Raw genomic sequence first — 27,534 nt, forward strand, 5'->3', positions numbered from 1 at the left:
AGCTTTGGGTCCGCCTTGGGGAGAAAAGCGGGGTATAAATATCTAGATTAATAAATATATAATTACAACTGACCCAGCTGCCGCTGCTGGAAGAGGGAGCCGCCAAGGCTGGCAGACTTCTTGCGGCCGCATTTACTCGGAAGTAACCCCCTTTGTTTTCAGCGGCTTGCCCCGGGAGCGCTCAGCGTGCCTTTTCCCGGCTATCTCCCTAGGCAAACCCACGACGGCCAGCTCCGCAAGCGGTGCCGTAGGGCGCCGAGCCGCGGCCTCCGCGAGGTGCCATCTTGGTGCCACCCCGACGTGTCCCCTCCCCGGTGTGGCAGCGGCGGTGGCGGCGGCCCGATCCTGGCTGGGCTCCCGCTGCGCGCAGGCAGGCCCTCTGGCGGGCAGGATCTGGCGGAACGGGGGAGGCAGCCAGCGCGCCACCAACCCAGCCCGGCCCCGCTCTCGCCTCGCCTCGCCTCGCCCCCCTGCGCCACGCCGCGGTCCCCTTAAGGAGCCGCTTGACGTCAGCCCCGAGTGGAGCCCAGCGCTCGGTCGGTTCCCAGCGCCGCAGAGCCGAGGCAGGAGCGCGCCCGGCCGGCCCCGGGTAAGTGAGCGGGCCCCGTGCGGACGAGGGCTGCCCTGCGGAGCCTCCATCTCCAGCTGCTGCCCTTGAGGCGCCCGGCCGGGCCAGCCACGCTGCGGCTGCGGCTGCGACGCGGGGCGGGTGGGGGCCCTGCACGTCCCCTCTGCGGAAGGGCAGCCGAGGGGCTCCGCCTGGCACCGACCGGGCAAAGATGGAGGAGCCCGGGTGGGGGAGAAGGAAGGGCCGGCGGGCGCTGCCGAGGCTTCCAACCTGCCCTGCGGCACGGCTTGGCCTTGGCCGTGGATCGGGACCTTGGCCGTGGATCGAGACCTAAAAGCGTGGGGGGGGGGGGTCTCTCCAAGGCCATCTTCCCAGATCGGGACCCGGTGGGGGGAGGACTCTGCACATGCTCAAGAGCGCGCCCTCCTGATGGAGATCGCGCCGGCTTGATGGACTCCTGCCAGGAAACGAGATGGTCGAATGCAGGGGTCGGCCGACTGGGCTGAAGCGCTTCCTCCAGGAACGGAAGGGTCGCGGGTTCGAAGCGTTCCCTTTAAAAAGCCCTGCAAGGAGAAAGCTAGCCCCGCGGACAAGGAGAGGGCGAGCAAGGAGCGCTCTTGCTGCAGCGCTAGTTTTCTCAGTGCAGGGGCCTTTTTTTTTTTAATGAAGAATAATTCAAAACCGGAACCTACCGCCTGTCAAGATGCAGTCCGGCCTGTATTGTACTTCCCCCTCATACTCCTGCATGTGGAAAACAGGCCTGGCGTGGGAAAAGGAGAACACTGTGGGACATTATTCCCTGCATCTCCTAGAAAGGAAATTAGCTGCTGGGAGCAGCTCTGTCTGGCTTGTAGTCTGTGTAGGCCTGCAGAGGTTGTAGGTCTTGGGGGAGGGATTCGAACCTGGGTCTCCCAGATCCTAGTTCAACATGCTAACTGCTACACTGCACTGACTCCTGACATCTTGATGGGAGACATTTTATTTGTTTAGATTCAAGTGTTGGTCTGAAGCACCACAACAAAATCAGAGTCCAGTAGCACCTTTAAACACCTTTAAGGTCCAGTAGCACCTTAAAGTTGCTACTGGACTCTGATTTTGTTATTTTGTTTGTTTATATTTATATACTGCCCTCCCTTTTGACTCAGGACGGTTTATATAATAACTCTCAAATGTGGTAAAGTACAATGAACGTTCAATATGAAACCTATTTAACAGGGATCTTGTATCAAACAGTGTAATATAAGAACAGCAACAACAAACAGTGTGGTGTAACCGTATTCAATAACAACAACAGTTTGGTCAGTCTGCACCGTGGTCCGGTTTTCAGTGCAGATTATGGGGCTTCTGGTTGGCGGCAGCGGCTTGTTCTTGGACAAATGCCTGGTGGAAGAGCACCTTTTTGCAGGCCCTGCAGAATTGTTTTAGCTCCGGCAGGGCCCTGATATCCTCTGGGAGCTCGTTCCACCAGGTGGGGGCCAAGACTGAGAAAGCCCTGGCTCTGATAGATGAGCTTCCTTGGGGCTTCCACTCTTCAGCCCTGGGTCGGAGGGGCTGCTGATCCTTCCTGGTGTTGCCAGATGAATTGGACTTTGGTGAATATACAGCTCCTTGAATTGTTAGTGCCTTGCTGAGGAATCCTGCACTGATGTTGACGTGTCCACAAAGCTAATATTCTTCCTACAGAGGTGCAGAGAATGAAGGAATGTCCACACCCCAACAATCCAAGAGCTTCCTTTTTCTGAGTGGAAAGTGCTTATTCCTCTGTCATGAGGAATCTCTGACTGGGGAATGTCTCTCTGTGGCTATCGTTATTTCGTTTCTCAAATATTTTTATATTTCTAAATTGCTATGCAATATTTTTAAAAAACCTCATTTATATAGATTCATGAACTCATGGCATTCCTAAATAGGCCACGACCTTCCAATCCCATACAATGCTGTCGTACTGTTTTAAATACACCATCGCTAAATGTATCCATGGGACACCTTGACATATGGTACACCTTGGTAAAATTTTCCAGTGCCATATTCATTGCTCAGAATGACTTCCAAGAGCCAGGTTGCAAGGATTCGACCTCACTGGGTTGTCGTGACGGTAAAAGGGAGGAGAAGGGAGCGATGTAAGCCACTGTGAGTCCCCACTGGAGCAGAGGTGTAAAATGAAGTTAAATAAATAAATTTATCCAGTGTACCCACTGATATATTGTCCGCCATGATGAAATTATCTATGTATGTATGATAAATAAGTAATAATCCATGTGTCTTTCATGTATGTTCTCCCTTTTAAAGGAGGATAAAGGCTAAGGGGATGAGCTTGAATAGTCTAGACCAGGAGTAGTCAACCTGCGGTCCTCCAGATGTTCATGGACTACAATTCCCATGAGTCCCTGCCAGCATTTGCTGGCAGGGGCTCATGGGAATTGTAGTCCATGAACATCTGGAGGACCGCAGGTGGACTACCCCTGGCCTAGAGTAGCCCAGTTCCATCAATCACAAACTAAGCCTTCGTCAGTATTTAGGTGATGGGTGACCATCACATAAGTCAGGTTGCCATGCAGAACGATGGCAAACCACCTTTGTCCATCTCGTGCCTTGGAAACCCTAAAGAGTCACATGTTCCGTCCTGGCCCCCACTGGGTGCAATGAGCTCCCAGGGGAAACCGGGGCCCAGTCGGAACTGTCTCAGTTCCGCAAGGCCTGCAAGACGGAGCTCTTCCGCCAAGCAGTTGGTTGGGGCCAGTGATTCCCATAGAATCCAATGGGCCTCTCTCAGATAGCCCTCCGTGGAGAAGGCCCTCTGACATGGGGAAACTGCTGAGATGTTGAGATTTTAATCTTCTGATTTATTTATTGGTTTTAATACGTCTTGTTGATGCATTCTATCTTATATTGCATACTACCCTGAACCGTATGGGAGAGCAGTATATAAAGCAAATAAATAAATAACAGACAGAGAGACAGACACAGCACAGTTATAGGCGTAAAATAAAGAAATCATATTAAACACATGTTCGTGAGGAGAGCATTTGGGTACCCATGGTAGATGTCTGGATCCAGAAGGTGGGGCAGCGGAGGCTTGATTGAGGCCTTCAGCCCAATGGAGCCTACTTTTATTCTTAACGAGTCTTCTTGCTCAATTAAACAGATGCAAAGTTCAACTAGGAGAACCCCCCTATCAGTCCAGTTGTTGATGGGGCTTTGCTTGGGCCTTGCTGGGAGCACCTCTGTCTGGCTCTGGATCCCTCTGTTGACACTTCTGCACTGCCCATTCACTCATTGAAGAGACCCGTTGGTGACCTGTTTTGGTGTAGGTTAGAACATTGGACTGCAAGAATCAGGGTCGAATCACCAGTCTGCCATGAAACTTTCGGTTTAGCCTACCTCACAGGGTTGTTGATACAACAGACGATGGGACGATGGTGTAAGCTGCCTTGAGAGGTAGCAAAGCAGGGTATAAATATCTAAATCCTACTCAGCAGTTTCCAGGAAGTGTGGTAGGGTGGGCAGATCCCGCTGCCTTTCCTGTCTTTGACGGTTCCTTTGCCCTGTTCCAGCTTCCCAAATGACCAGACCTCTGTGAGGCGCAGCACACAGCGGAGATGGCTGGAACGCGGGCCTTCTCGGAGGGGAAGATCGCCGGCCTCTACGATCTGGAACGCACCCTCGGCAAGGGCCACTTTGCGGTGGTGAAGCTGGCGCGGCACGTCTTCACCGGCGAGCGGGTGGCGGTCAAGGTGATCGACAAGAGCAAGCTGGACGGCGGGGCGGCCACCCAGCTCCTGCAGGAGGTGCGCTGCATGAAGCTGGTGCAGCATCCCAACGTGGTGCGCCTCTACGAGGTCATCGACACCCACTCCAAGCTCTACCTCATCCTGGAGCTGGGCGACGGCGGAGACATGTTTGACCACATCATGCAGCACGAGGGCGGCCTCGGAGAGCAGCAGGCCAAGCACTACTTTGCCCAGATCGTCCACGCCATCTCCTACTGCCACCGCCTCCACGTGGTGCACCGCGACCTCAAGCCCGAGAACGTGGTCTTCTTCCAAGAGCAAGGAGTGGTCAAGCTGACAGATTTTGGCTTCAGCAACTGCTTCCAGCCGGGCACCATGCTCACCACCAGCTGCGGCTCCTTGGCCTACTCGGCCCCCGAGATCTTGCTGGGGGACGAATATGATGCTCCTGCTGTGGGTAAGAACCGCGCTGGAACTGGCTGGGAAGGGTTGGCTAAGCCTGAGACCCGCGGGGGAAGCTTGGTGTAGGTGTGCCCTTGACCCAGTGAGAAACCCCAGAAGTGGCACAATCCTGCAGAATATGGTTGGGAAGCCTAGCTGTGGACACGCCCACCTGGGGCCCCTCCCCTTCTCACCCCTTCCAGGCCTATCATTGGCCATAGGGAAGGGGGGCAGGTTGACATGAACCATACATGGTCTTATCACCTGTAAAATGTTTAACAAATTTTAAACATATATTAAAATTAATTAATTCCCACCTGTTTGGGAAACCCTTCCAGGGTTTCATGTACCCCCTGGTTGAGACAGCTTTCTCTATCTACTACAGCACGCCGGTTCACAGACCTGCTGTAGGCCTTTTGGCCACAGATGTTAAGCAGTTATCTCCCCATGCAGAGGCTGCATGCCATAGAATGGCAAAGACAGGGGGACCTGCAACAGGGAGAGCAGTCTCCTTGCTTCTGTGCCACTGCAGAGAGCTCCCTGGAGGTATATTGCATGCCCCTGTGGGCAACCGGTTTCTAGTTTGGTCCAGTCTTTTAGACCAGGGGTAGTCAACCTGTGGTCCTCCAGATGTCCATGGACTACAATTCCCATGAGCCTCATGGGAATTGTAGTCCATGGACATCTGGAGAGCCACAGGTTACTACCCCTGTTTTAGACTTATTCATCCAGAGCAGAACTTCCATTGTGTCAGAGCAGTGTTCCATTCTTTCTAAAGACATTATTCCTATTTGTATGGATGGATAACTTGAACTCCCCCCTCCCCCGGTTCTGGGTTGGGACACATGGTCCCTACACTTCCTGCTACATTCCCACATAACTCTCCGGGTGACCTTGGACCAGTCTCTCAGTGAGCCTTCCTCACAGGGTTGTTGTGTGAACAGAGAAGCCTCCTTGAGCTCCTTGGAGGGAGTGGAGGGCAAAAATGTAATCAACAGATCCAGAAGATCTGTTTATTTTCTGCAGCATGAGATGTTACTCATGAGCTCAGAGGAACCTCACATCTTCTCTGGGATGCCCATGGGTTTCCTCGAGTGGGACAGTCCCAGCACCCCCACGGCAGGACTGTTCCAAGCTGGGGAAATGGTGTAAGGAGAAAGCTGATGTTCCGTCTCCGTGTGTATTTCCTGATTGAGAATTCTCACGTGTGGCTACAATACATGTTCTGACCCAGAATTGGAACTCAGCCCCACCTGCCTGGTTTGTAACATATGAGCAGGCCTTTGAAAGTCATTTCTGGGGCTAAGCACTGACTTCTTTCCCTCTGGACACTGTGCACACCTCGTACTTTTCACAGAGACTCTTTCATCGCTCTGTGCAATTTGGTGGCTTTTCCCTTGGCAGGGTGCGGGTGGAGTGGGCCAGCCGGAAGGAATCTTTAAATCATAGAATTGTTGTCAGCTGCCTGATCGTTTCTGGGTCCAGCCAGGCTCCTGTGTTGGAGGAGATTTCTGTGCTGCTTGGATATTGTGAGCTCAAGTGTGGGCGACTGATTTTGTATGTGTGTGCATGCACACATTTTCCATTTATCTGCCTCTGGCTGCATGGGAAGACTGGCAGATGATAAAGCCAAGTCTTAAGAGATGGAGGCTTCCTGGGCACAGCTCTGAAGGGAATGGCTCTGAATTGGTAATATAAATTCTGAGTCCAGTGGCACTTTTAAGACCAGGGGTAGTCAAACTGCGGCCCACCAGATGTCCATGGACTACAGTTCCCATGAGCCCCTGCCAGCAAATGCTGGCAGGGGCTCATTGGAATTGTAGTCCATGGGCATCTGGAGGGCCGCAGTTTGACTACCCCTGTTTAAGACCAACAGAGTTTTTTTTTTTTTTTCAAGTTGTAAGCTTTTGCATGCACAGACAATGAAATACCACATATATAAGGAGAAGGTTGGTCATGGACTATTACACAGTCTAATGAAGATGTTTACTAGGTCCACAGGCCTTGCAGGAATAACAAACTTAGATCGTAAGGTCATCTTTCATTTGGGTTCAGCTCTGGGCGAAAGAAACATTGTGAAGGAATACAAATGTGCTTTCAAGTATCTTCTTGCAAGAGACAAATCCACAAGGGTAGTCTCTTGTGACTTTTGTTGGGGGAGAAGAAGGTGATTGTCAGGTGCTTTCAGACTCCTTCCAGTAGTAAAAAGTAGAGTACCAAAAACAGCTGCTCTTCCCCCTTCAGTGGAAGCTTGCTGGGCAACTGTGGGCTTCTCAGCCTGACCGACCTCACAGGGTTGTTGATGTGATGCTAAAATGGAAGAGAGGAGAGCCATGTAAGCTGCTTTGGGTTCCCATTGAGGAGAAAGGTGTAGCATAAATGAAGTGAAATAAAATATAAATATATGTTTTGTGACTACGTTCGAACAGGTGTCATTGGTGGACTATGTGTGTGTGTTTGTGTGTGAGGTGGAATTAGAGATCCTTGTAGCCCTGGGCCCATTCCGCACACATAGGATAATGCGCTTTCAATGTGCTTTGGCAGCTGGATTTTCCTGTGCGGAACAGGAAAATCTACTTCTAAAATGCGTTGAAAGTGCATTATCCATTTTGTGCAGAACAGGCCCGGGATTCCCAGTCTTGTCCCTGGTTCTGATAATGTAAGCACATATCCTTTCTCGTTGTACATGACAACAATCTCTCCTCTTGCAGAATGTTTGGGAGACACTTCTGCCTGCTTCCTATAAAAGAGAATGAAGTATTGATTTGACCAGTTTGCAGCTGCATAAGTGAGGAGGAGAGGGAATTCTTGATCTCTTAAGAGTGTAGACATGAAAGTTCAGGAGATGAATCCTTATTAACAGCTACTCGATGACATCTGAGGCGTGCCTGCTCACAAAAGCACGTACCTTGAATAAAAAATTATTGGTCTTAAAGAAGCCCCTGGATTCTAGATTTGTTCTGCTGCTTCTGGTCAGACCACACTTGGAGTACTGTGTGCAGTTCTGGAGGCCTCACTTCAAGAAGGACGTAGATAAAATTGAAAGGGTACAGAGGAGAGTGACGAGGATGATCTGGGGCCAAGGGACCAAGCACTATGAAGATAGGTTGAGGGACTTGGGAATGTTCAGCCTGGAGAAAAGGAGGTTGAGAGGGGACATGATAGCCCTCTTTAAGTATTTGAAAGGTTGTCACTTGGAGGAGGGCAGGATGCTGTTTCTGTTGGCTGCAGAGGAGAGGACACGCAGTAATGGGTTTAAACTTCAAGTACAACAATATAGGCTAGATATCAGGAAAAACATTTTCACAGTCAGAGTAGTTCAGCAGTGGAATAGGCTGCCTAAGGAGGTGGTGAGCTCCCCCTCACTGGCAGTCTTCAAGCAAAGGTTGGATACACACTTTTCTAAGATGCTTTAGGATGCTTAGGGCATCCTAAGCGTTGGGCAGGGGGTTGGACTAGATGGCCTGTATGGCCCCTTCCAACTCTATGATTCTATGATTCTATGATTCTATGATTCTATGATTCTATGATTCTATGATTCTATGATTCTATGATTCTATGATTCTATGACCAACAGTGTGAAAATATTTTTTTAACTTTGGGAAGAAGCTTCTTGTGACCTGGCCCTCTAGTGAATGCTTCTGCTTGCTAGCACTAGTGAAGCCCTGCAGATAACTTATATAAAACAGTCCCATAAAGTTGGATTGCATTATTATTCTGGCATTGCCATGACTCTAGGAAAGGAAGTGCAGGGTTGCCAGCTTCTAGATTCTGGCTAGAGATTTCCTGATGTGACAACTGATGTCTGGTTAGATCAGTTCAGCTCAAGAAAATGGCCACAAGGAAGGTGAACTTTGGCATTGTACCCCACTGAAGTCACCACCCTCTTCAATCCCTGTTCTCCTCAGGCGTTGTGGGTGGCCAGGGAGTTGTGAATTTCCTGCATTGTGCAAGGGGCTGGACTAGATGACCCTGGAGGACCCTTCCAACTCTATGATTCTATGTCTCCCAAATTTCCAGGTGTTTCTGAACCGAGAGCTGGAGTGTGTGCGCTCAGGTTGAGAGTACAATGCTTTGACAGAGCGCTTTTAGTGAGTTCATGGCAGATATGCAGTTTGGACCAGTGTCTTTGCAAGCTCTCATGCCAAATTCAGAACTCTTAGATTTTCATATCTAATGAAACATTACACATTCATCTTCAAGATCAGCTTCATAATGAAATAATGGGTGTTTTTTAAAAATGTTGCAGTGATTACACTGTAAAGAAGAAAGGTGCTCGTAATGTGTAGCTGCTTTAATTCAGCTCCTTCCAAGCAGACCAGGCTGTTAAGTTGTTTTTGGTCAAATAGTGACCATCTCAGGGTGCAGAGCATGCTTACAGGTGCTATGGAGGGCTTGCTGGTGCCTGTCTTTGGGGCGAGAATGTAGATCAGCCTTTTTCAACCTTTAGACCATGGAGGAAACCCTAAAATATTTTCCAGACTTCGAGGAGCCCCAGAAGTGGTGACATGCCCCTTAGAGAAATGGGCACGGAAATAAAATGTGGGAGCCAGTTAATCAATCAACTGATCCTTTACTGCAGGGGTAGTCAACCTGTGGTCCTCCGGATGTCCTACAATTCCCATGAGCCCCTGCCAGCAAATTCTGGCAGGGGCTCATGGGAATTGTAGTCCATGGACATCCGGAGGACCACAGGTTGACTACCCCTGCTTTACTGCTTCCATTGTGGAAAAAGAGATTAGGCCTGTAGAGCAACAGGGGAAGTGGGCTCCAGTGGCATCTAGTGATGTCAGCGGTCATCCAAGCTTCTGAGAAAGGCTCCTGGGGAGCTCTTGCATAACCCTGGCATTCCCTGGAACCCTGGTTGGGAATCCCTGATGTAGATTGTAGCCCCTGCTTTTACCCTCAAGGTTATCCTCTGCTGAGAAACCCACTCGACTTTAATGATACAATAAAAGTGTGGCAAAAATATCCATGTGGATCAATAATACTGGACCGAGCACTTAACTTTTTATTTCAAAACAAGATTCTAACCCTCAGCATTACGGAGGAAGAATGGAAGCAGCCTGTTTTGTTGACAGTCAATAACTAGAAGCAGTTCTTGCTAAAGCAGATTAAAGGCATGCCAAAAATTCTGTGTTATATTAAAAAGGCCAACATGCCCCCAGTGTGTTGTCCCTACAATCAGTGCTTTCTTTGCCTATTGAAGCTGGATTCAAGAGGAGGACTAGACATTTCTTTTAATCAGTGATGTGAGGTGTAGTTCCTGGCCAACATTTGGGTCCCTTTCCCCGGGCCTCTCTTAACCCCTTGCTTATATTTCCTTTCATTTCCAGTCAGTCCTCATTCAAAGCCTTTCTTTAAAATCTGGACTCTTTGAGGGGATGCAGAAATCTGTTCAAAAGACATACAATCCATGAGCATCTCGATGTATTTTTTGGCTGACCTCAGTGTGGTGTTCAGAGATTCTGAAATGGAGCATATAAAAATATATATGATGTATCTGACGCATATGATTCTTCACTGCCCCAAATGACATGCATTCACTGGAATCTTCCACTCAGCATTCATAATGACCTTGGTTGTCTCTCCCTTCATTCGATATGCCTTAAAATATTCTCCCTCCCTGCTCCTTACTAGCTTTTATGTTAGGTTGGTCTTTGCATGTGTGTGAACTGGTTGTACTCATTGGTAGCCTAGCAGAAGATGGTCTGCTGTTATGCATAGGCTGAGCATAAGTAGGTGCATATGTTGTATTAAGCCTACATTAAACAGGATGTAAGAGCCTCTTGTGGTGCAGAGTGGTAAGGCAGCTGACATGCAGTCTGAAAGCTCTGCCCATGAGGCTGGGAGTTTGATCCCAGCAGCCGGCTTAAGGTTGACTCAGCCTTCCATCCTTCCGAGGTCGGTAAAATGAGTACCCAGCTTGCTGGGGGGTAAAATGGTAATGACTGGGGAAGGCACTGGCAAAACACCCCGTATTGAGTCTGCCATGAAAACGCTAGAGGGCATCACCCCAAGGGTCAGACAAGACCTGGTGCTTGCACAGGGGATACCTTTACCTTTAAACAGGATGTGTGTGTGTTTATGTGTGAGCATTCGTGTATTCTGCAAGGTGGTGAAACAGGTGTCTCCCTGTATTTGCTCTTTATGACAGGGGTATCTAATCCTGCAGGTGTCCAAAGTGGGCATGTATTCGTTTGTAGATCAGGAATGCTTGATGTCTCCCTCCATAACCGAGCGTTGGATGGGGCAGCATATTTTGCTGGAGAAAAAGTTAGCTGTGTTTTGATGTGTGGCTGTCTGTGATCTGGAAAGGCAGAACCCCTTTGGTTAGCACCAGCAGGCTGTTTTGTAATAAATAAATCCTGTACTATATTGAAGGCCTCTTGCCTCAGCATGGGGTTGGGAAGGGGAAAGGGTATGCCCCTTTGATAGGAGCAGTTTCCCTAGATGAGATTGTAGAGACAGCCTCTGATCTAGCCCCAGGACTGATGTCGCTCTTCTGCTTTCCGGTGCAGCCTTCCATCTGCTAGATAGTACAAGAACAGGAAATTTACTTCAAGTCCACCCCTCCCGTCCCCTGTGGTTTCACACCCACTGGAAACCACAGACATACCTACAGCATATGCAAGAACAGCAGATTTTCATACGGAAACAGGAAACATTTTAAAACCAAAGACAGGTGTTTTGTTCTTGCTCTCTTTGGTTTAGAAATGCATCATGGCTCCCTGCTTCAAGGATGGTCCTACGAAAAGCTGTGCTGGATCAGACCTGTGGGACCATCTCGTCCAGCATCCTTTCCCCCATGATAGCCAGATTGTTTCTCTGGAGGGTCAGGAAACAGGGCACAGAGGCCAAGGCCTTCTCCGGATAGGATGTGGAGATTCTCATTAGTCATCTTGGCCACGAGCCACTGACCTCTTCTCCATGAATCTACTTTGTAAGCTGTCTAGGGGAGCAGCAATCTCAGCTACGCAGGCAGCTAATTCTACAGTCTGATCACTTGCTGAGTGAAGAAGGACTTTTCTCATAGGAAAGGAACTCCACCCCCTTGATCTTCGTTGTCCTCTTCTGAGCTTTTCCCAACTCTGGAATGTCTTTTTGGAGATGTCGAGATTGGAATAGCCAACAGTCTTCCAAAGAGGACTGCCAACACCAGTTGGGAAATTCGTGGGGATTTTTTTTGGGGGGGGGGGAGCCTGGGGAAAGCAGAATTTGGGGAAGGGGCTCAGCAGTGATGTGTATATAGCCAAAGCTGCCATTTTCTCTAGCGAGACTGAGATGTCTGAAGATCAAGTTGAATTTCAAGAGATCTCTTGGCCCCATCTGGCGGGTGGCAGCCTTACTTCCAAATGAAGCTGCACCATTTAGGGATACAGAAATACTTGTGGTCTTATTTTTAACTCCTTTCCTAACAGTCCCTGGCTTGGAATTTGCTAGCCGAACGGATCTTCTTCTGTCTGCTTGTCAACTGTGCCTGTCTTTACCAGAGCATCTAATCTTGCAGGATGATGAGTTAATTAAGTGATCCTTAATTATTGTGTACATCAGGGGTAGTCAACCTGTGGTCCTCCAGATGTTCATGGACTACAATTACCATGAGCCCCTGCTGGCAGGGGCTCATGGGAATTGTAGTCCATGAACATCTGGAAGACCACAGGTTGACTACCCCTGGTGTACATGAGCAGCAGGCCATTTCCGGGGCGGTGGTGCAGGCTGACTCCCAGAGTGCTTTGCTTTGAGGGAGCCAGCTCACCTTTGGGACATTTGTCGACTCTTGGGGCCCTTTAGCTACAGGGAAAAAGGTTCAAGGGAAGTTGATCTGCTTTTTCTTCCTGTTCAACCTGCGCTTGCCCCAAACGGCTGCTTCTGCTCGGAGTCTCTGCCACATTCGTTTTGATGGGAAAGAAAAACTTTGTGGAAATGGCTGATTGGGTTGCCAGCACCTTTGGGGGGGGGACTGGACAAGAGTGGGACTTGAGGAAGAACAGCTTTATCAGTACTGTGGCGAGCCCAAGGTCACCCAGCTGGCTGCATGTGGGGGAGCAGGGAATCAAACCTGGCTCACCAGATTAGAAGTCCGCACTCCTAACCTCTACACCAAGCTGGTTGGGCATCTTAGTGGTTGAGGTATTTAGATTGCAGAACCAGGCAGCAGGCAAAATGCTGAATGCCTTCTCTTTCCTCTTGCTGCCCCTTTGCTCCAAATGGCCCCTTTGCAGACCTTCTGTGCAAACTATGTACTTGGCAGGGATTCAAAAACACCCCAGTAATGTGCCTTCTGCTAACCCCATCAGTCCCCTCTGATTCTGGGATTAACTTTGGCTGGGTTGCTTGTCAAACCCCAGGGAACAGTAAACTGCTGGTAAAAGGCTGGATAATGTGTGTGTTTGTGTGTGTGTGTGGGGGGGGGAACAGTGGTGCTCAGCTTTTTTAAGGTGGGTGCCAGTACCAGATACGAGTCTTAGTCGGTGCAGGGTGAATTGCTAGGTCTCCCCAGCTGGCTAATTGTCCATAGCCAACCAAACGTCTCTCCTTCTGTCCCATCCTCTCTTCCCCAGTCCCCCAGCAGCAATGAATAAGGGAGTGAAACTATTAGGGCTGCCAGCTCTGGGTTGGGAAATTCCTAGAAACTTTGGAGGTGGAGCCAAGAGTAGTTGGGATTTGGAGTGGGAAGGAACCTCAATGGAATATAATACTAATCCACCCTCCAAAGCAGCCATTTTCTCCAGGGGAACTGATCTCTGTGGCCTGGAGATGAGCTATAATTAATTCCCACTGTTCCACCTGGATCACTTTGGGCTAGTCAGAGGGCTGTTCTTGCAGAGCAGTTCTCTTAGAGCTCTCAGCCCCACCCACCTCACAGGATATCTGTTACGGAGGGAGGAAGGGAAGGAGATTGTAAGCTGCTTTGAGACTTCTCCAGGTAGATACTAGTGGGGTATTATAACTCTTTTTCTTCTTAGTTAACAGCACGTATGGGTGATGCTGACACACCAGCATCTCCCCCTGCCCTTGCTTCCGCTTGCTGTGTGCAGAGGGGGCTTTCAAGCAGAAGGCTGCTGTGTTTTCGGTACCCAGATGGGGAAGGAGACCAAGGGAGCAGGCATAACCACAGGTTCTCCCCCCTTCTCTGACAGTTGCTGAACTCAGCTAGCCACTTCCTGTTCCTTCTGATGCATGTGCACCAACACAAAGCCCGTGCATGGATTCCACCACAAATCCACTCCCTCCTTACTGCTGTGTGTGCCAAGGGTATTTATAGCTCGGGCGGAGCTGCAACTGTACAGAGAAGAGTAGAGGGGGAGGGGGAAGCCAGGCTGAGCAGCTCGCCTGACCTCCCTTCCTTCCTGCAGAGCTCAGCGTGCAGCAGTTTGCCCAGAAGAACCTCTGTGAGCTCACAAAAGCTTCTGCTGAAATAAGTTTTGTTTGTCCTTAAAGGGTTCCTGGACTTCTGCATTATTTTGCTGTTCCAGGGGTACCATGACCTGATTTCTCTATGTAGCTAGGGTGCTAAATGTAGGCAGAAACAAGGTTCAAAAGATGGGGAGATTGTGGAATTTATATATTGTGGTTTGGGTGTTCCGCTGGGCAATCTCCACCTGTGGGTGGGTGACAGTGCTTATGCCCCTGTCAGTTTTGCTTCATCTGGTGGTTACTTTTGACAGCATCAAGTAGGGGGTGTTCAGAACAGGTCTGGAGTTTGAAGTGGGTTTAAGGGTATGGACATTTTATGGTGGACAATACCTAAATCATGAATGTCAGCACAATGCCAAAACACTGTAGCATTAGTGGTTAAAGCAGCCTTTTCCAACCTTTTGACTATGGAGGAGCCCCTGGAATATTTTTCAGGCTTCAATATTTTTCAGGTTTCAATATGGCCCTTTGACCATATCATTCAGGTACATCCACGCCCCACGTGGTAGCCCTCCCCCGCATTCTGAGAATACCCCCAAAGAACAGAACCGTATCCCAAGTCCTGTGTTCCCATCTTCTCCCTTTCTCAGTGGTGATAGCTCATCTGTGGTCTGTTCTCCTGGAATCTTTAAGTGCCAAGGGAGTACATTTTTGTTTGTTCAGATCTTTTAACTCTCGCTTGTTTCACTTTTTAGTCACAAAAATTTGCTAAGTTTAGCAAGGATAGTCAAACTGCGGCCCTCCAGATGTCCATGGACTACAATTTCCATGAGCCCCTGCCAGCGAATTGTAGTCCACGGACATCTGTAGGGCCGCTGTTTGACTACCCCTGAGTTAGTGGCTGTTGCCCATTATAAAGTTGTTGAGGAGAAAGGTGGGCTTCAAAATCATTTCAGTTAATTAAATATTTTTGTCTCTGTCTGTCTGTATTTATTTGTAGCCTATATTTAACTGTATGTTATCGTGGCCCTTTCGGAAGACAGTATTTGCCTTAACACGGGAATGATTTTCACTTTTATTTCTACTACATAATGTCAAACCTGGACATTTTAATGTTTATTTAATTTTTTTTTATCTACTATGCCTCTACCTAGAAATAATCCAAAAATCTACACTGCACACTTTTTGTGGTGTTGTGTTTAGCTACCGTCTGCAGGAAATAGACTTTTATTTATTTGTGTGTTTGATTTCCCCCTCCCTGCACAGCAGGCTTATAACATGACCTTTATACAAAACTTAAATTTCATAAAACAATTTCCAAATTGTTTGGCTGAGCTTCAGGACCTGTCCTTCTTTCTCTGTCACAACGCTCTTGTGCAGTAATCTCTGATATTCCCATTTGCAGTTACAAACTGAGACAGTGTCTTGTCAAAGAATGCTGGGGGGGGGGTGGAATCTCTGTTTCTGTCATCAGTCCCAGGTTTTACAGCATAAGTTTTTGTGAAGTTTACCGGCTGTGGCCCTTCCTCAGGAAAATTGATCTGGCCACAGTGACTCCTGCTGTCATCACCCCCGGGCTTGATTACTGTAATGGATTCTGTGTCGGCCTGCCCTTGGAGACTATTTGAAAGCTTTGGTTTGTCCAGAATTAAAACAGCAGGATTGTTATTTGGGGTGAACTACAAGCCCCATTTTATTTCACTAGCATCAGGTTGCAATCCAAGCTGCTGGTTTTGACCTATTCAGACAAGGATCTGGATAGTGGGGTGGTCACCTGCTCCCTATTCATTCTTCCCGGACTCAGCATTCCCTCTACCTGGTCCATTGGTCTTCTCAGGTGAGGCAGATAACCTTGAGGCATAGGGCTTTCTCCCCAACTCCTCCAGTGTCCTTTTCTCTGCCTCTAGCACTTCCATCTGAAAATTTTCAACTTCTGACCCTAGCATTTTTAAAAAGAATTCTGTTGGCTTGAGAGTGGTTTCTTCTTTGCATCCCTATCATTTTATTGATCTTTACAGCCTTTATTTGTTTTCTGCTTTTTGATCTAATTCTCCTCAGTGTGCTGTAAATTGCTTTTAAAATCTGGCTGAAACGTTGTTGATTAAAAAAAAAAATCAAACGAGTCGATTGCATTTTGCTAATGATTGCATTGCATTCCGTCTGCTCCTGCACTCTCTGTTTCCATTGATGGCCTTGAGTGCTTCAGTGCAGAAATACACAAGTATTTTAAATAAGTAATATTGCTCTCAATAAATAATATATCCAAAGACTGCAGACTACAGTGGGAAGGGGGGGGCTTACTGGACGTTTTGTGTGGGTTGCCCAAACGAGGCGTTTGGAATTATATTTTAACAACCTTGCTTCCTTTTGCATTCTGCACAGTTTCTAAGGACTGTGGGGAATACCTTCCTATCAAATTCTCCTCACTTTTCAGTGTTGGGAGCTCAAACTGCGTGTTAAAAGGCTGCAATACTAAGCCTACTCGGAAGCCAACGCCATGGGAATGAATAGGGCTTGCCTCTGAGTAAACTTGGTTAGGGTTGGGCTGTGATCTGCTGGTGCTGTTTTGACTTCTGACTGAGGCTTTGTTTCTGGCCTGCCGTTGCCAAGGGAGATTTTGAGGGAAGAGAACAGAGCGCTCGCCCTTGCATTTGGAACTCCCAGTTCCACATTTAATTGAGGAGCGGATATAAAGCCTTCCCCTCTTGGAACGGTAACAGAAGCAGCCGGTTCAATCTCTCCCATGACGCCCTGCGGCACTTCCCAAGAAGAAAAGGCAGGCAGGATACCCGAGCAAGGTCGGATCATAACACTGTCCCTGCCCCTTTTGTTGAGGCCTTTGCCAAGAACAGTTGGTGGGAAAAGGCACAACACATGTGCTTGGTTGGCATAATCGTGAGACGCTTTGTATAATATGCAAATCAGGTGACCTGGTTTGGGGACCGGCACAATGGCAGCCCTTCTGAGCAACACCTGGCAAAGATCCTCGGGGAAGAAGCTCTCCGCAGCTTGCTCCAAGGGTAACATTTCTGAATCGGCCACCATCAAAATAACATCTAGTCTTTGTTGATCCTGTGCAGAAGGAGTCTCTTGCCATGTGTTGTTCTATAGAGCACCTCACACACTCTCTGTCCACTCTTCTTCCATCTGGAGACTGTTGAAAGTTTCAGCTAGATCACAATGCACCTGACACAAATACAAATGACCAGGAAGCTCTCTCTGTCCGGTGCTGAAAGAGCTGTGCTGATTGCGACCTGGCACAATTCAGAATGCTGGCTGTTGTTCTTTAAAGCCCCAAATGGTTTTGGGTGAGTGCCTTTAATAGCCTTCCTGCAGCTCATGCCTGCCTGTCACCAGATAGATTCAAGTGGGTAGCCATGTTGGTCTGAAGTAGCACAATGAAATCAGAGTCCAGTAGCACCTTTAAGACCAACAAAGATTTAATCAGGGCATGAGCTTTCTGTGGCGCAGAGTGGTAAGGCAGCAGACATGCAGTCTGAAAGCTCTGCCCATGAGGCTGGGAGTTCAATCCCAGCAGCCGGCTCAAGGTTGACTCAGCCTTCCATCCTTCCGAGGTCGGTAAAATGAGTACCCAGCTTGCTGGGGGGTAAACGGTAATGACTGGGGAAGGCACTGGCAAACCACCCTGTATTGAGTCTGCCATGAAAAAGCTAGAGGGCGTCACCCCAAGGGTCAGACATGACTCAGTGATTGCACATGGGATACCTTTACCTTTACCTTTAAGCTCCGAGAAGGAAGAGGCTGGATAAAATGTTAATTTGGTAGGAAAGTTTTTATTGTTGGGCTTTGTATATGCTCTTGACTCCCCTCGGTTGCATGGAAGGATCTCTGCCCTGTCTGGCAGAGGCCCCTTCCTAGTTTAACAAAGGACTCTGGCCAGTGGCAAAGGGTGATGCCCCCAGGGAGAGAAGGCAGCTGCTCTTTGGGACCTGTTGTCTCTGGCTTGTCTTGTCTAGGACATGGCATCATTTCAAGGGTAACCTGATACTGGGGACATCTGTGCATGTCAGATTGCCTGCCTGTCTGGAGAGCTATGTCTGTTAGGGGGTGGAGGGGGGGTGGCAGGATGTAGGTAAAAGGCTCAGAAGGGTTCCCCGGCCCTTTGGGTTGGCCTGCACAGAGCTGGCTTTTGAAAAGAGCCTGAGCCGATTATCGGGGCTTATCTCGTCGGCCATCTGTGCTCGGCTTCCTTTGGGGAAAGTCGAAACCTCACTTCCAGCTCACTCTCTGGCCTGCTGCCTTTCCCGCCCTTCCTTCCTTTTTGTGTGGGAGAACGGCAAGGGGTCATATCCTGCTCCTGGTGACTCCCTCTCCCCAGCCATCGGGACTTAAAGCCGCCTCCTGCCGGCCCACCCGGGACCCCTTTAGACGCACACCCTGCCCCAGCTTGGGTCTCTCTGTCACTCTGAGTCGCGTTCACTCGCTCCTGCCAGGATAGCATCTTTCACAAGGTCCCCTTGCTAGACGCCGTTGGCATTTTGAGTGAATAGGGTAGCCCTTGTATTTTCAGGTTTCACTCTGCGCGAACGAGTAGCCACACCAAACTCACATTCCCATTTGCTGGTACAAAAATGTGAAAACGTACACAGTTGGCGAATCCACGCAAAACGGCATCCGTGTGTGTGAAAAGTTCCACAACTGGAATGAGAGAGAGGGGTTATGACAGCAGGTTAGGAGCTGGCTTTGCGTGAAATTGTGAATTTTCTCTGCCTGGTATGTTCTACGTCACTTCCCCCCCCCCCCAACATACACACGCAGCCCTATCTACTCTGCTGACCCTTTTCTTCCTTCACCCTGCACAGCTCTTATCCTTAAGACAACTTACTCCAAGCAGCTTCAGAGATTTCTTATTTAATGGGAACTGTTTTATTAATTATTGTGTGAGCAGCCCCAGGACAGGATACAAATCAAGTAATAAACAAATAATTTGACACAACCCCCCCCCCTCCTTCTTTGCCTGTGAGACGCTCGAGTGGCAACTCCCCGTCCCATGGCCCTTCCTTTCAGGGGCTCCCAAAACGTTATCCACAATAGCCCCCAATCATGTGGGAGAAGTATTGCCGATGAGTGGCTTGAAGTACTTCCTCCTCGAGATAATTCCAGAGCAGACGCTGCATTCCTCTACCTCTGCAAAATGTGGGAGTCGTCCGGCTCCACCTTAGCCACAAACACAATCCATTCAGGGAGAAGCTTTTGTGAGTTGGAGCTCACTTCATCAGAAACGCTGAAGTGTCTGGCCATTAGGCACATGCCTCTGATGTAGGGCAGGGGTAGTCAACCTGTGGTCCTCCAGATGTCCATGGACTACAATTCCCATGAGCCCCTGCCAGCAAATGCTGGCAGGGGCTCCTGGGAATTGTAGTCCATGGACATCTGGAGGACCACAGGTTGACGACCTGTGATGTAGGGAGCTCTTTCCCCTGAAATATTTTCCAGGAATACTCTTCTGCTGATTTCCAAGGTGCCACTTAACTTCTGCCTTACATTCCACATCAAGAAATCTCACCCCCTGCCCTGATGACATGACATCTCAGAGTCTATATATCGCAGCTAATGCCAGAAGAGATGCTGGAATTGTCCTGAGGAGTGAAGAACCAAACAAAAGCTTTGGGATAGATCTGGTGGGAGGCATCTCTGACAGGGTGACTATTTTGTCTTTCTCCTGGAAGCTGGTCAGTCAATAGGGTGGACAAGGAACTGCATCTCCTGGTTGAGGCCAGGAGGTGTCTTTTCCTTAGGATGTTTTTCACTGCCCGTGCTCTACCTATGTTGTCCTAAACTTACAGTGTTGAGGGTGGTTCAGGAGTGTGGAGCTCAGACAGGCCGGTTGACTCTTGAGACTTCTCACAGACTCCAGAGACGGTGCTGCTAATCAAATTCCTTTCACAGGTAAAGGGTTTGATGAAATGAGCTATTCGTGTAGCCATGCGGAATCTGCCCAGGCAGTGTGAAGCAGTGCTTAGAAAGCAGAGCTAGTATGCGGGAAACCTAACTATGAATCCCCACGCAACCATGGGGGGAAGACGTGGGCCTGTCACGCTCTCTCAGTCTAACCTACCTCACAGGGTTGGTTTTATGCATATATCAGAGAAGGGAATTATATAAGGCCAATTAGAGCAGTATATAAATATAATAAATAAATAAAATAAATTCCTAAAAAGAAATAACTAAGAGCCTTGTGGTGTGAGATGCAATAGATGGTTGTGAATGTGAGGGAATGTTTTCTAGAGCTCGCGTGTGTTTGCCTCTTGACAAAAGATTGGTACCCCTGACAGCCTTCTGTTGCTGGGGTGCTCACCAGTGTCCCCCCCACCCACCCCTTTCAGCCCAGTTTCCCTCACTCCTCTTCCTTTTCTCTCTTCCTTTTTCCTGCCACAGACATTTGGAGCCTGGGTGTCATTCTGTACATGCTGGTGTGTGGACAACCACCCTTCCAGGAAGCCAACGACAGCGAGACCCTGACCATGATCCTGGACTGCCGCTACGCCATCCCGTCGCACGTCTCCTCCCAGTGTGCCGAGTATGAGACCAGCCCCTTCCTGTTCCCACTCCCATTCTCTGTGGCTCCTGTTTCACAGGGCAGGGTCATGCACCTTCCCCCTCCTCCCCAGCAAACAGGCGCTCCATCTTCTGGCCGAGCCGCCAAGTCCTTCCTTTTCCTGTTCCGTCATTGAGCACTGGTTAAGTCTCGAGTGCCCTCTGCAGACCAAAAAAGGAAATGCAATTCAAATACCCTGTCATCCCCTTATTATGGTACTGGCCTGGCTAGCCCAGTCTTGTCAGAACTCTGAGACTAAGGAGAGCCGGTCCTGGTTTGTCCTGGGATGAGAGATTAGCAAGGTTGCTACACAGGAGGAAGCAATGGCAAAACACCTCTGCTCCACCCTCGTCTAGAAACCCTCTTGAAGGGTCACCATTAGTCAGTTGCAACCTGACAGCCCTTATAATTATTATAATAAAGACTATTTATTGGATGGACAATTAGGGGGGTGCCCTGGGGAGGGGGGAGGGCCCCAGCAGCTTCCCAGCCCCTGCACTGAATCAGGGTCCTTTACTCTGAAGGAGCACTCTTCTGATGGGAGCACTACTCTGTGGATCACTCTTGCCTCCCTTAATCTCTGTGGGCTTTGCCATCCGGTCACAAGGAATAGTTAGAGGGGATCTTGCTCATGGAAGAGGAGTGGTTGTAGTAGTAGTAGTAGTAGTAGAAGGAATAATAATAATGTTATGATAATGACAACAACTTTATTTTAATAGCCTGCCCTTCCAAGCTGGCTCAGGGTGGGTAACAACCAGAAGTATACAAATAATTATGTGGATGAATACTTGTAATGCTTTATATTAACACATCTTTGTTAAATTATAATATTAACCCATCTCCTTAAAAACCTTACAATGGGCAAATCAATTTCTGTTGGGTGGGCTGGTGTTTTCTGGATAGCAGCTTTTGTGGGTGTTAGTTTCCTGGCCTCAGCCATTGGCCCAAGAGGAATAATTCCATTTTGCAGGCCTTCCAGAAGGGTTGAAGGTCTCAGCGGACCCAGATCTCACCAGGGAGAATGTTCCACCAGGTGGGGCCAGGACCAGAAAGGCCCTGGCCATGGCCGAGGCCAGTTTCACTGTCCTCATACTAGATGGGATCGCTGCATTGATTGCAGTGCAAACTTGGCTGTGTGAATCAGCAACGATGGAGGAGCAAGTGGCAGATCAGACATGGAAGACGCATAGTCCTTATCCCATTTGCAGGGCCTCCATTTAGTGTTTGAAATCCAGGCTTGGCCCTTTCTGCAATGAGACCTCAGGCTGCTTCCCCCCGAGGAATTCCGTCTTGCTGGCTGCCTGGTAACTCCTGCTGTTTTCTCTTGGCCAGCCTGATCTCTCAGATGCTGCAGAGGAACCCGCAACAGAGGGCCTCCTTGGAACAGATCGAAACCCACCCGTGGCTGCAGGGCGTGGACCCCTCCCCGGCCAGCCGCTATCTCTTGCCTCTAACGTCACACAAGAGAGTCTCGGAGGAGGAGCACGGCATCATCATCCAGGCCATGATGTGCGGCAACATAGCAGACCGGGAAACAATCCAAGAGTGAGTGTTACCAGCTAGCTCTGCCTGTCTGGCTTTCCGAATGAATCAGACTGATGGGGGTGTGGTCGGGAGAGCTGAGGGCAAATGTGAATGGCCTTTCACAACTGTTCCTGCTGATCCCAGGGTGAAGGACCTTGGGTCCATGCTGGAACAGGCATAAACTTGGGCAATCGCTCCGGTAGGGCTTCAGAGTAGCAGGCAGCAAGGGAGACAGTCCTTGTGTTTCCAGCCTTTGTGGAACTTGGAAAAATAGAAAGAAAAAGCAAGAAAAGTAGGGAAATTGAAAGAGCAATGTGAAATGCTGAGTTTGTGGAGTTACTGAGCTGTGAGCAACTAGATGGCATATAGCAGGGGTGGCTAAGCTGTTGCTCTCTATGGACAATTACCATGAGCCCCTGCCAGCATGCTGCAGGTATCTACCAGGGATGGATCTTGACATTTTGTCTTCAGTTCTGAGGGCCAGACCAAAGGAATGTTCAGAATTCTGAGTCTGGAAAGCCTTCTAGCAAAGCCCGGTTTTCAAGTGCAGTGTTTGAAACCGCTTTGGGGAGCCCCACTGCGATGGCCTTTCTGAATTCTCTCCATTTGCGTTGAGATGGGCAATATCCCTGCCCTGGATTTGTGTGCTCCTATGTACTTGTCTGGAGGGGGTCGTGGCAGAGCGCCTCCCACATCTCTGATTTTTTTCTTCTCCCTTTGTGTTTCCTGTAGAGCACTGGAGGCCAATCACTACAACCATGTTACTGCCACCTACTTCCTGCTGGCTGAAAGAATCCTGCGTGAGAAACAGGAGAAGCAGAGCCCTAGTCCTAGCTTGGTTTACAACCTTGCCCAGCACGTCCAGAGCAGGCAAGTATCTTCACTTCCTCTGCGGGGAAAACACCATATTATCACAGTTCAAGAAGGATATTGACAAATTAGAATGAAGGGCACCCAGGATGGTCGAGGGGCTGGAATCTGTGCCTTGTGAGAAGAGCTGGAGAGAGTTGGGTGGGTGTAGCTTGGAGAAGAGGAGGGCCAGGGGTGGTATGATAGCTGGGTTTAACTACGTACAAGGTAGACCTGTTGAAGAGGGGATTTGTTTGCAGCAGTTTTAGAGACAAGGACAATTATGAAAAAGGAGGTTCCACTTAAATATTAGAAAGCGTTTTCTGACGGAGAGGGCTGGCCATAGATGGAATGTGCTCCTTCTCCATTGAAAGTTTTTAGGAGGAGACTGGATGAGCACCTGTCAGGAGTGTGTGCTTTTTAAGTCCCCAAGAAGGTGTGGGGCTGGATTGGATGGCCCTTTGGCCAACAAGGAAAAAAATAGGCAATGTGTTTCTGGCTTCTCCCTCTTCATTGCTGCTTTAGCTGTTCACGTACCTTGAGCTCCTCTGTCGTGATTGAGAGTGATGAACTCTAATCTGGAGAGCCGGGTTTGATTCCCCACTCTTCCTCCACACGCAGCCAGCTGGGCGACTTTGGGCTACTCACAGTCCTTTTTGAGCTCTTCTTGTGCAGCTGTTCTACAGCAGTTCTCTTAGAGCTCTCTCAGGCCCTACCTATCTCACAGGGGAGATTAAGGGAAGGCGATTGCAAGCCGCTTTGAGACTCCGTTGGGTGGCAAAACAAACAGCTCTTCTTCTTCTTCTTCTTTTCCAGCACCATGAGCGATCTGAGCCAGCCCACAATTTTGGTGGATGAAAGCCCTCAGCCTCTGCCTACCACCAAGAGTGCTTTGGAGAACTTTACTGACCATTCTGGGAAGTCCATCCTGTCCTTCTCTGCCCTGGGAGAAAACGAGTCCCCTTCCAGCTTCCACGGATGCGGGCAGCCGATCAGAGCACTCATTCGGCCCTCCCTCATAGAGACCCCCATCGCTAAGAGCACTCCTGCCTTGCAGAAGATTTCGGAGGAGGAGGAGGAGGAAGAGGAAGAAGAGGAGGGGAAGCCTGGCCTCTTCCGAAGGAGAACCTCCTCCTTGAACCAAGAGCAGATGAGTGATTTCCAGAGTGCGAAGGCTTCTCTGCTCTTCTGCCGAAGCCTCGCAGCCCACAGCAAGCTAGCGAAGGCTCCCATGCTGGGATTCGCCAAGCCACGCTCCCTTGACCAGTCGCATGAATCTAGCCTGAACCACGTGGCTCTCCAGAGGCCCCTATCCTTAATAGACCACCAAGGCTTTTGCCAAGAGCTCCTGAACCAAGCTGTGCAACTGGGAAGCAATGCCAAGTTGCAAGGGGAGAAAAGAGCCCCTGAATCGCCCCCAGAAGGGACCGCTGAAGATACGCTGTGGCTGGGCGACAAGGAGGATCCCAGGGAGGGGGACAATGGCAGGGCAGTGCTGAGCCCCAGTGCGGTGGAACCACACATAGGGAAGGAAGAGGACAATAACAACACCCCCCCAGTTGGGCAGGGCCCTGTCAAAGAGAAGCTATTGAAGAAGGAGTCTGGGATCCATATTCCTCAGAAGAACGAGGCTCTCGCTCTGGGCACAGCTGCCCAGGCGGACACAGCCTTGGACCCAGAAGGGAAGCCCCCCAAACTGGACGGGAACCTTGAGATGGGACCCCCCAGCAGGCCAAAGCACTTGAGCGACAGCCGCGGGAACGGCAGCCCCAGCGGCAGCGAGAGTCTGGCCGACAACATTATCAAGCTCGACCCCGCCAAGGGCAAGACGGCCAACCTGAAGGACCGGATCCTACAGTTCCCTCTCTGCGAGAAGGCCCTGGCCTTCCGGATGCGGCCCGCCTCCAAGGAGAGCCTCCTTTCGCTGGGACAGTTCAACTGCTGCCACGTCATCTAGGGCCCACGTTGCGTTTGCACGAGAGAAGTGGACCGTAGCGACGAAGGCACAGGCCAGAGGCAAGCTGTTGGTTCCGTTCCCAAGATCCTCTGCTCCCCCGGAATGGCTGCTGGCAGGATGGATGCCCCCCCGCCTGCGTGAGAATGCATTCTGACTCTAGTTCTGTTGTAGCCGCATGGACGAGATGGAATGAACCAAAAACGGCTGCCCCTCCCCTCCTTTCCCCTCCACTCCTCGCTGATACTCCCCAAACCCAGCAGAGCCTCCCAATGCATGCTGGGCCTCAGTCCCCTCCAGTGGGCAGGGATGCCAGGAGGCTCTGCCGTCACATGCCGCCTTGTTTTGGAGCCCCACCTTTTAGAAGCCAGGTGGCGGTTCTGATTCAGAAAGGTGAACCTGGAGAGAGGTCAATGCTTTGAAAGAGGCCTCGATACAGGAGTCCTCCAGCCAAATCCGGGCTGCTGCAGGCCAAGGATGTGACCCTAAGAGCCAAAAACTAGCCGTCAGGCCTGCAGCTCCCTGGCCCTGATAGGTTCATCCACAGAAGCACGAGGGGGAAGAATCCCATGATGCACTGCGGTAGTAACACTTTTTGCTCCCCCCCCCCTTTGCCCAAAGAGCCATTTTCCTGCTCTTTTATGCCCTGCTACCCAATAACTATTGTAGTATAACTCAGAGATGGCCAGTCCTGCAATTTCGGTGTCTGGGAATTTATTTATCGTAGGAAAGCCGGGGGAGTCAGTTTCAAGAGCCCTTTTGCTGCATAAAAGTCCATGCAGAGTGAGGTCAAGGAAACGCCCACCCTTGCCCTGCTGCAGAGCTTGAGTCCTATCTTTTGCCTGCAGGTCCCATTCTCCCCGTGCCACTTGTAGGCCTCCCCAGTGGGCCCTGCCCCTGAACTTCCCCCTGCCCCTTGCTCCCAAGGAAAGACCAAAGCGACCCCTGTTGCTCTGTCCCAGTGCACCACTTACTGCCTCGATAGCCCAGTTGGAGCGGGCACTCGGCCCCAGGACAGATGGGGGCTGTTCCATTGCTCCTTTTCAGCCCTCCCCCCCCCCGGACTCCTCCTGGCCTTTTGTCCCACGGATGGGCAAAGGAACCCTGTGGGACAAACATACCTGCCCTCTTTGCCGTGCAAAGAGGACAGTGCGTGCTCTACTGCGAACTTCAGCAAAAGCGGTGCAGGCGAGGGAAGCCAAATCCTGCCTCCTCCCTCACCTCGCCGCTCCCCTTTGTCCTCTTCACTTGCCTTGCAGCCCGCCCCATTCCTGGGGCTAAGGCCAGGCTGGAGGACAAAGGGGGCTCGGGCAGTGGACTGCAGCGAGGGAAGGGGAGGGTGCAGATCCCCTCGTCCCCAATTCCCCTTCTGCTTTATTGGTGAACTAACATGGCTACCAGGTGAGTCCCTTGTTGGCTGTGGCCTGATGGCTAGAAGGCACCCAGGGTCAGCAGCTCACCTCTCGGCTTTCCCTTGCAGCCGGGACAAGAGGGAGAAGGGTTTGTGCAGACCGAGTTGAGGGCACCCCTTTGCTTTGGTTTTATTTTACTATAATCAGCCTACTGATTATAATAATTTATTATAATCTGCCTACTGCGTTATGGGCTTGAGGCTGTGGAGTCTAAGCTGTCCATTTGCCATTTCTACCCTCTCCCCTATGGACTAGCAGCTTGGTTTGATTTCTCCCCCTCCCTCTTGCCACGCAAGGCGGGATGCCCTTGAAGCTAGGGATGGGTCCCACTGTAAGCTCTCTCAGCTGGCCATTTCCAGCCAGTGCCCCCTCCGTGTCGCAGGCCAAGAGTCAGTGGTCAAGCCCCTCACAAGTAGCATGTGCCCCCCACTCCCCAAAGCATCCCGGCTCGGCCAACCCCCCCTGAAGAGGTGAGGTTTTTTTGTAGCAATTAAAATATTTTTTAAAACAAATAGTCTATTTTAATGTAACATAAAGATGACTCTGTACCCCTTCCTCGAGCCCAGCGTTTTCCCTGGGCAGCGATGCACTTTTTAGGAGTGAATTAGCCATGCTCTTGCCCATCTTTGGCCAACAAAGCTCCCCTTCCCTTCCTTCTCCAGCTGCCCTGCAGCTCCCTTACCTGTAAGGTAGACGAGGACACGCCCTTCTTTAGGACTTTGCTTGTTGGGATGAGATGGACAAAGAGAGGACTCCACACACCCAGTGGATCTGTGGGACCGGGTGTGCGAGACCTGCGCACCCTTAACCGACCCTGTGTTTCTCTTCCCGTTTCCCTGCTTGGCTCACCATACCAAGTGGCTCCGCGTCTGTGTTTATCCATGCCCTGTGCCGAAGTCTCCTGTCCCCACCCCACCCCCTGTCTTAAACTCTTCCAGGAAAATAAGCTGTCTGTGTATTTATCCTTCTTTTCTTGCTGGCAAGAAATGAACTGGGAAACTAGATCGCTGAGCTCTCTCTGGGTTCTGTACAAAGTGCACTGATTGGATCTAAGGCGAAGCAAGTTGAGTCCAATAAAATAACCCTTGTGGATTTTGAAGCCGCACACGTGTCCTTTTTGGAGTGGGGAATCGCAG

At 50.0% G+C, this 27,534-nt stretch overlaps 1 protein-coding gene across 1 annotated transcript; it reads left to right on the plus strand.

Moving 5' to 3' along the window:
- Window positions 1-386: 386 nt before the first annotated feature.
- Window positions 387-27,501, plus strand: LOC143823580 (serine/threonine-protein kinase MARK1-like). The gene is made up of 6 exons (XM_077310029.1): window positions 387-589; window positions 4,123-4,756; window positions 20,500-20,641; window positions 21,992-22,204; window positions 22,916-23,053; window positions 23,849-27,501. The coding sequence occupies exons 2-6, from the start codon at window positions 4,168-4,170 to the stop codon at window positions 24,987-24,989; spliced, it is 2,223 nt and encodes a 740-aa protein (XP_077166144.1). The 5' UTR covers window positions 387-589; window positions 4,123-4,167; the 3' UTR covers window positions 24,990-27,501.
- Window positions 27,502-27,534: the final 33 nt, after the last annotated feature.

Source organism: Paroedura picta, chromosome 14 (genome assembly GCF_049243985.1).
Source record: "Paroedura picta isolate Pp20150507F chromosome 14, Ppicta_v3.0, whole genome shotgun sequence".
In the NCBI taxonomy this organism is placed as follows: domain Eukaryota; kingdom Metazoa; phylum Chordata; class Lepidosauria; order Squamata; family Gekkonidae; genus Paroedura; species Paroedura picta.

Coding starts and splice junctions, on each gene's coding strand:
- LOC143823580 (XM_077310029.1), top strand. CDS start 4,168: ATGGCTGGAACGCGGGCCTTCTCGGAGGGGAAGATCGCCGGCCTCTAC. Junction 4,757..20,499: donor ATATGATGCTCCTGCTGTGG/GTAAGAACCGCG, acceptor TTCCTGCCACAG/ACATTTGGAGCCTGGGTGTC. Junction 20,642..21,991: donor GTCTCCTCCCAGTGTGCCGA/GTATGAGACCAG, acceptor TCTCTTGGCCAG/CCTGATCTCTCAGATGCTGC.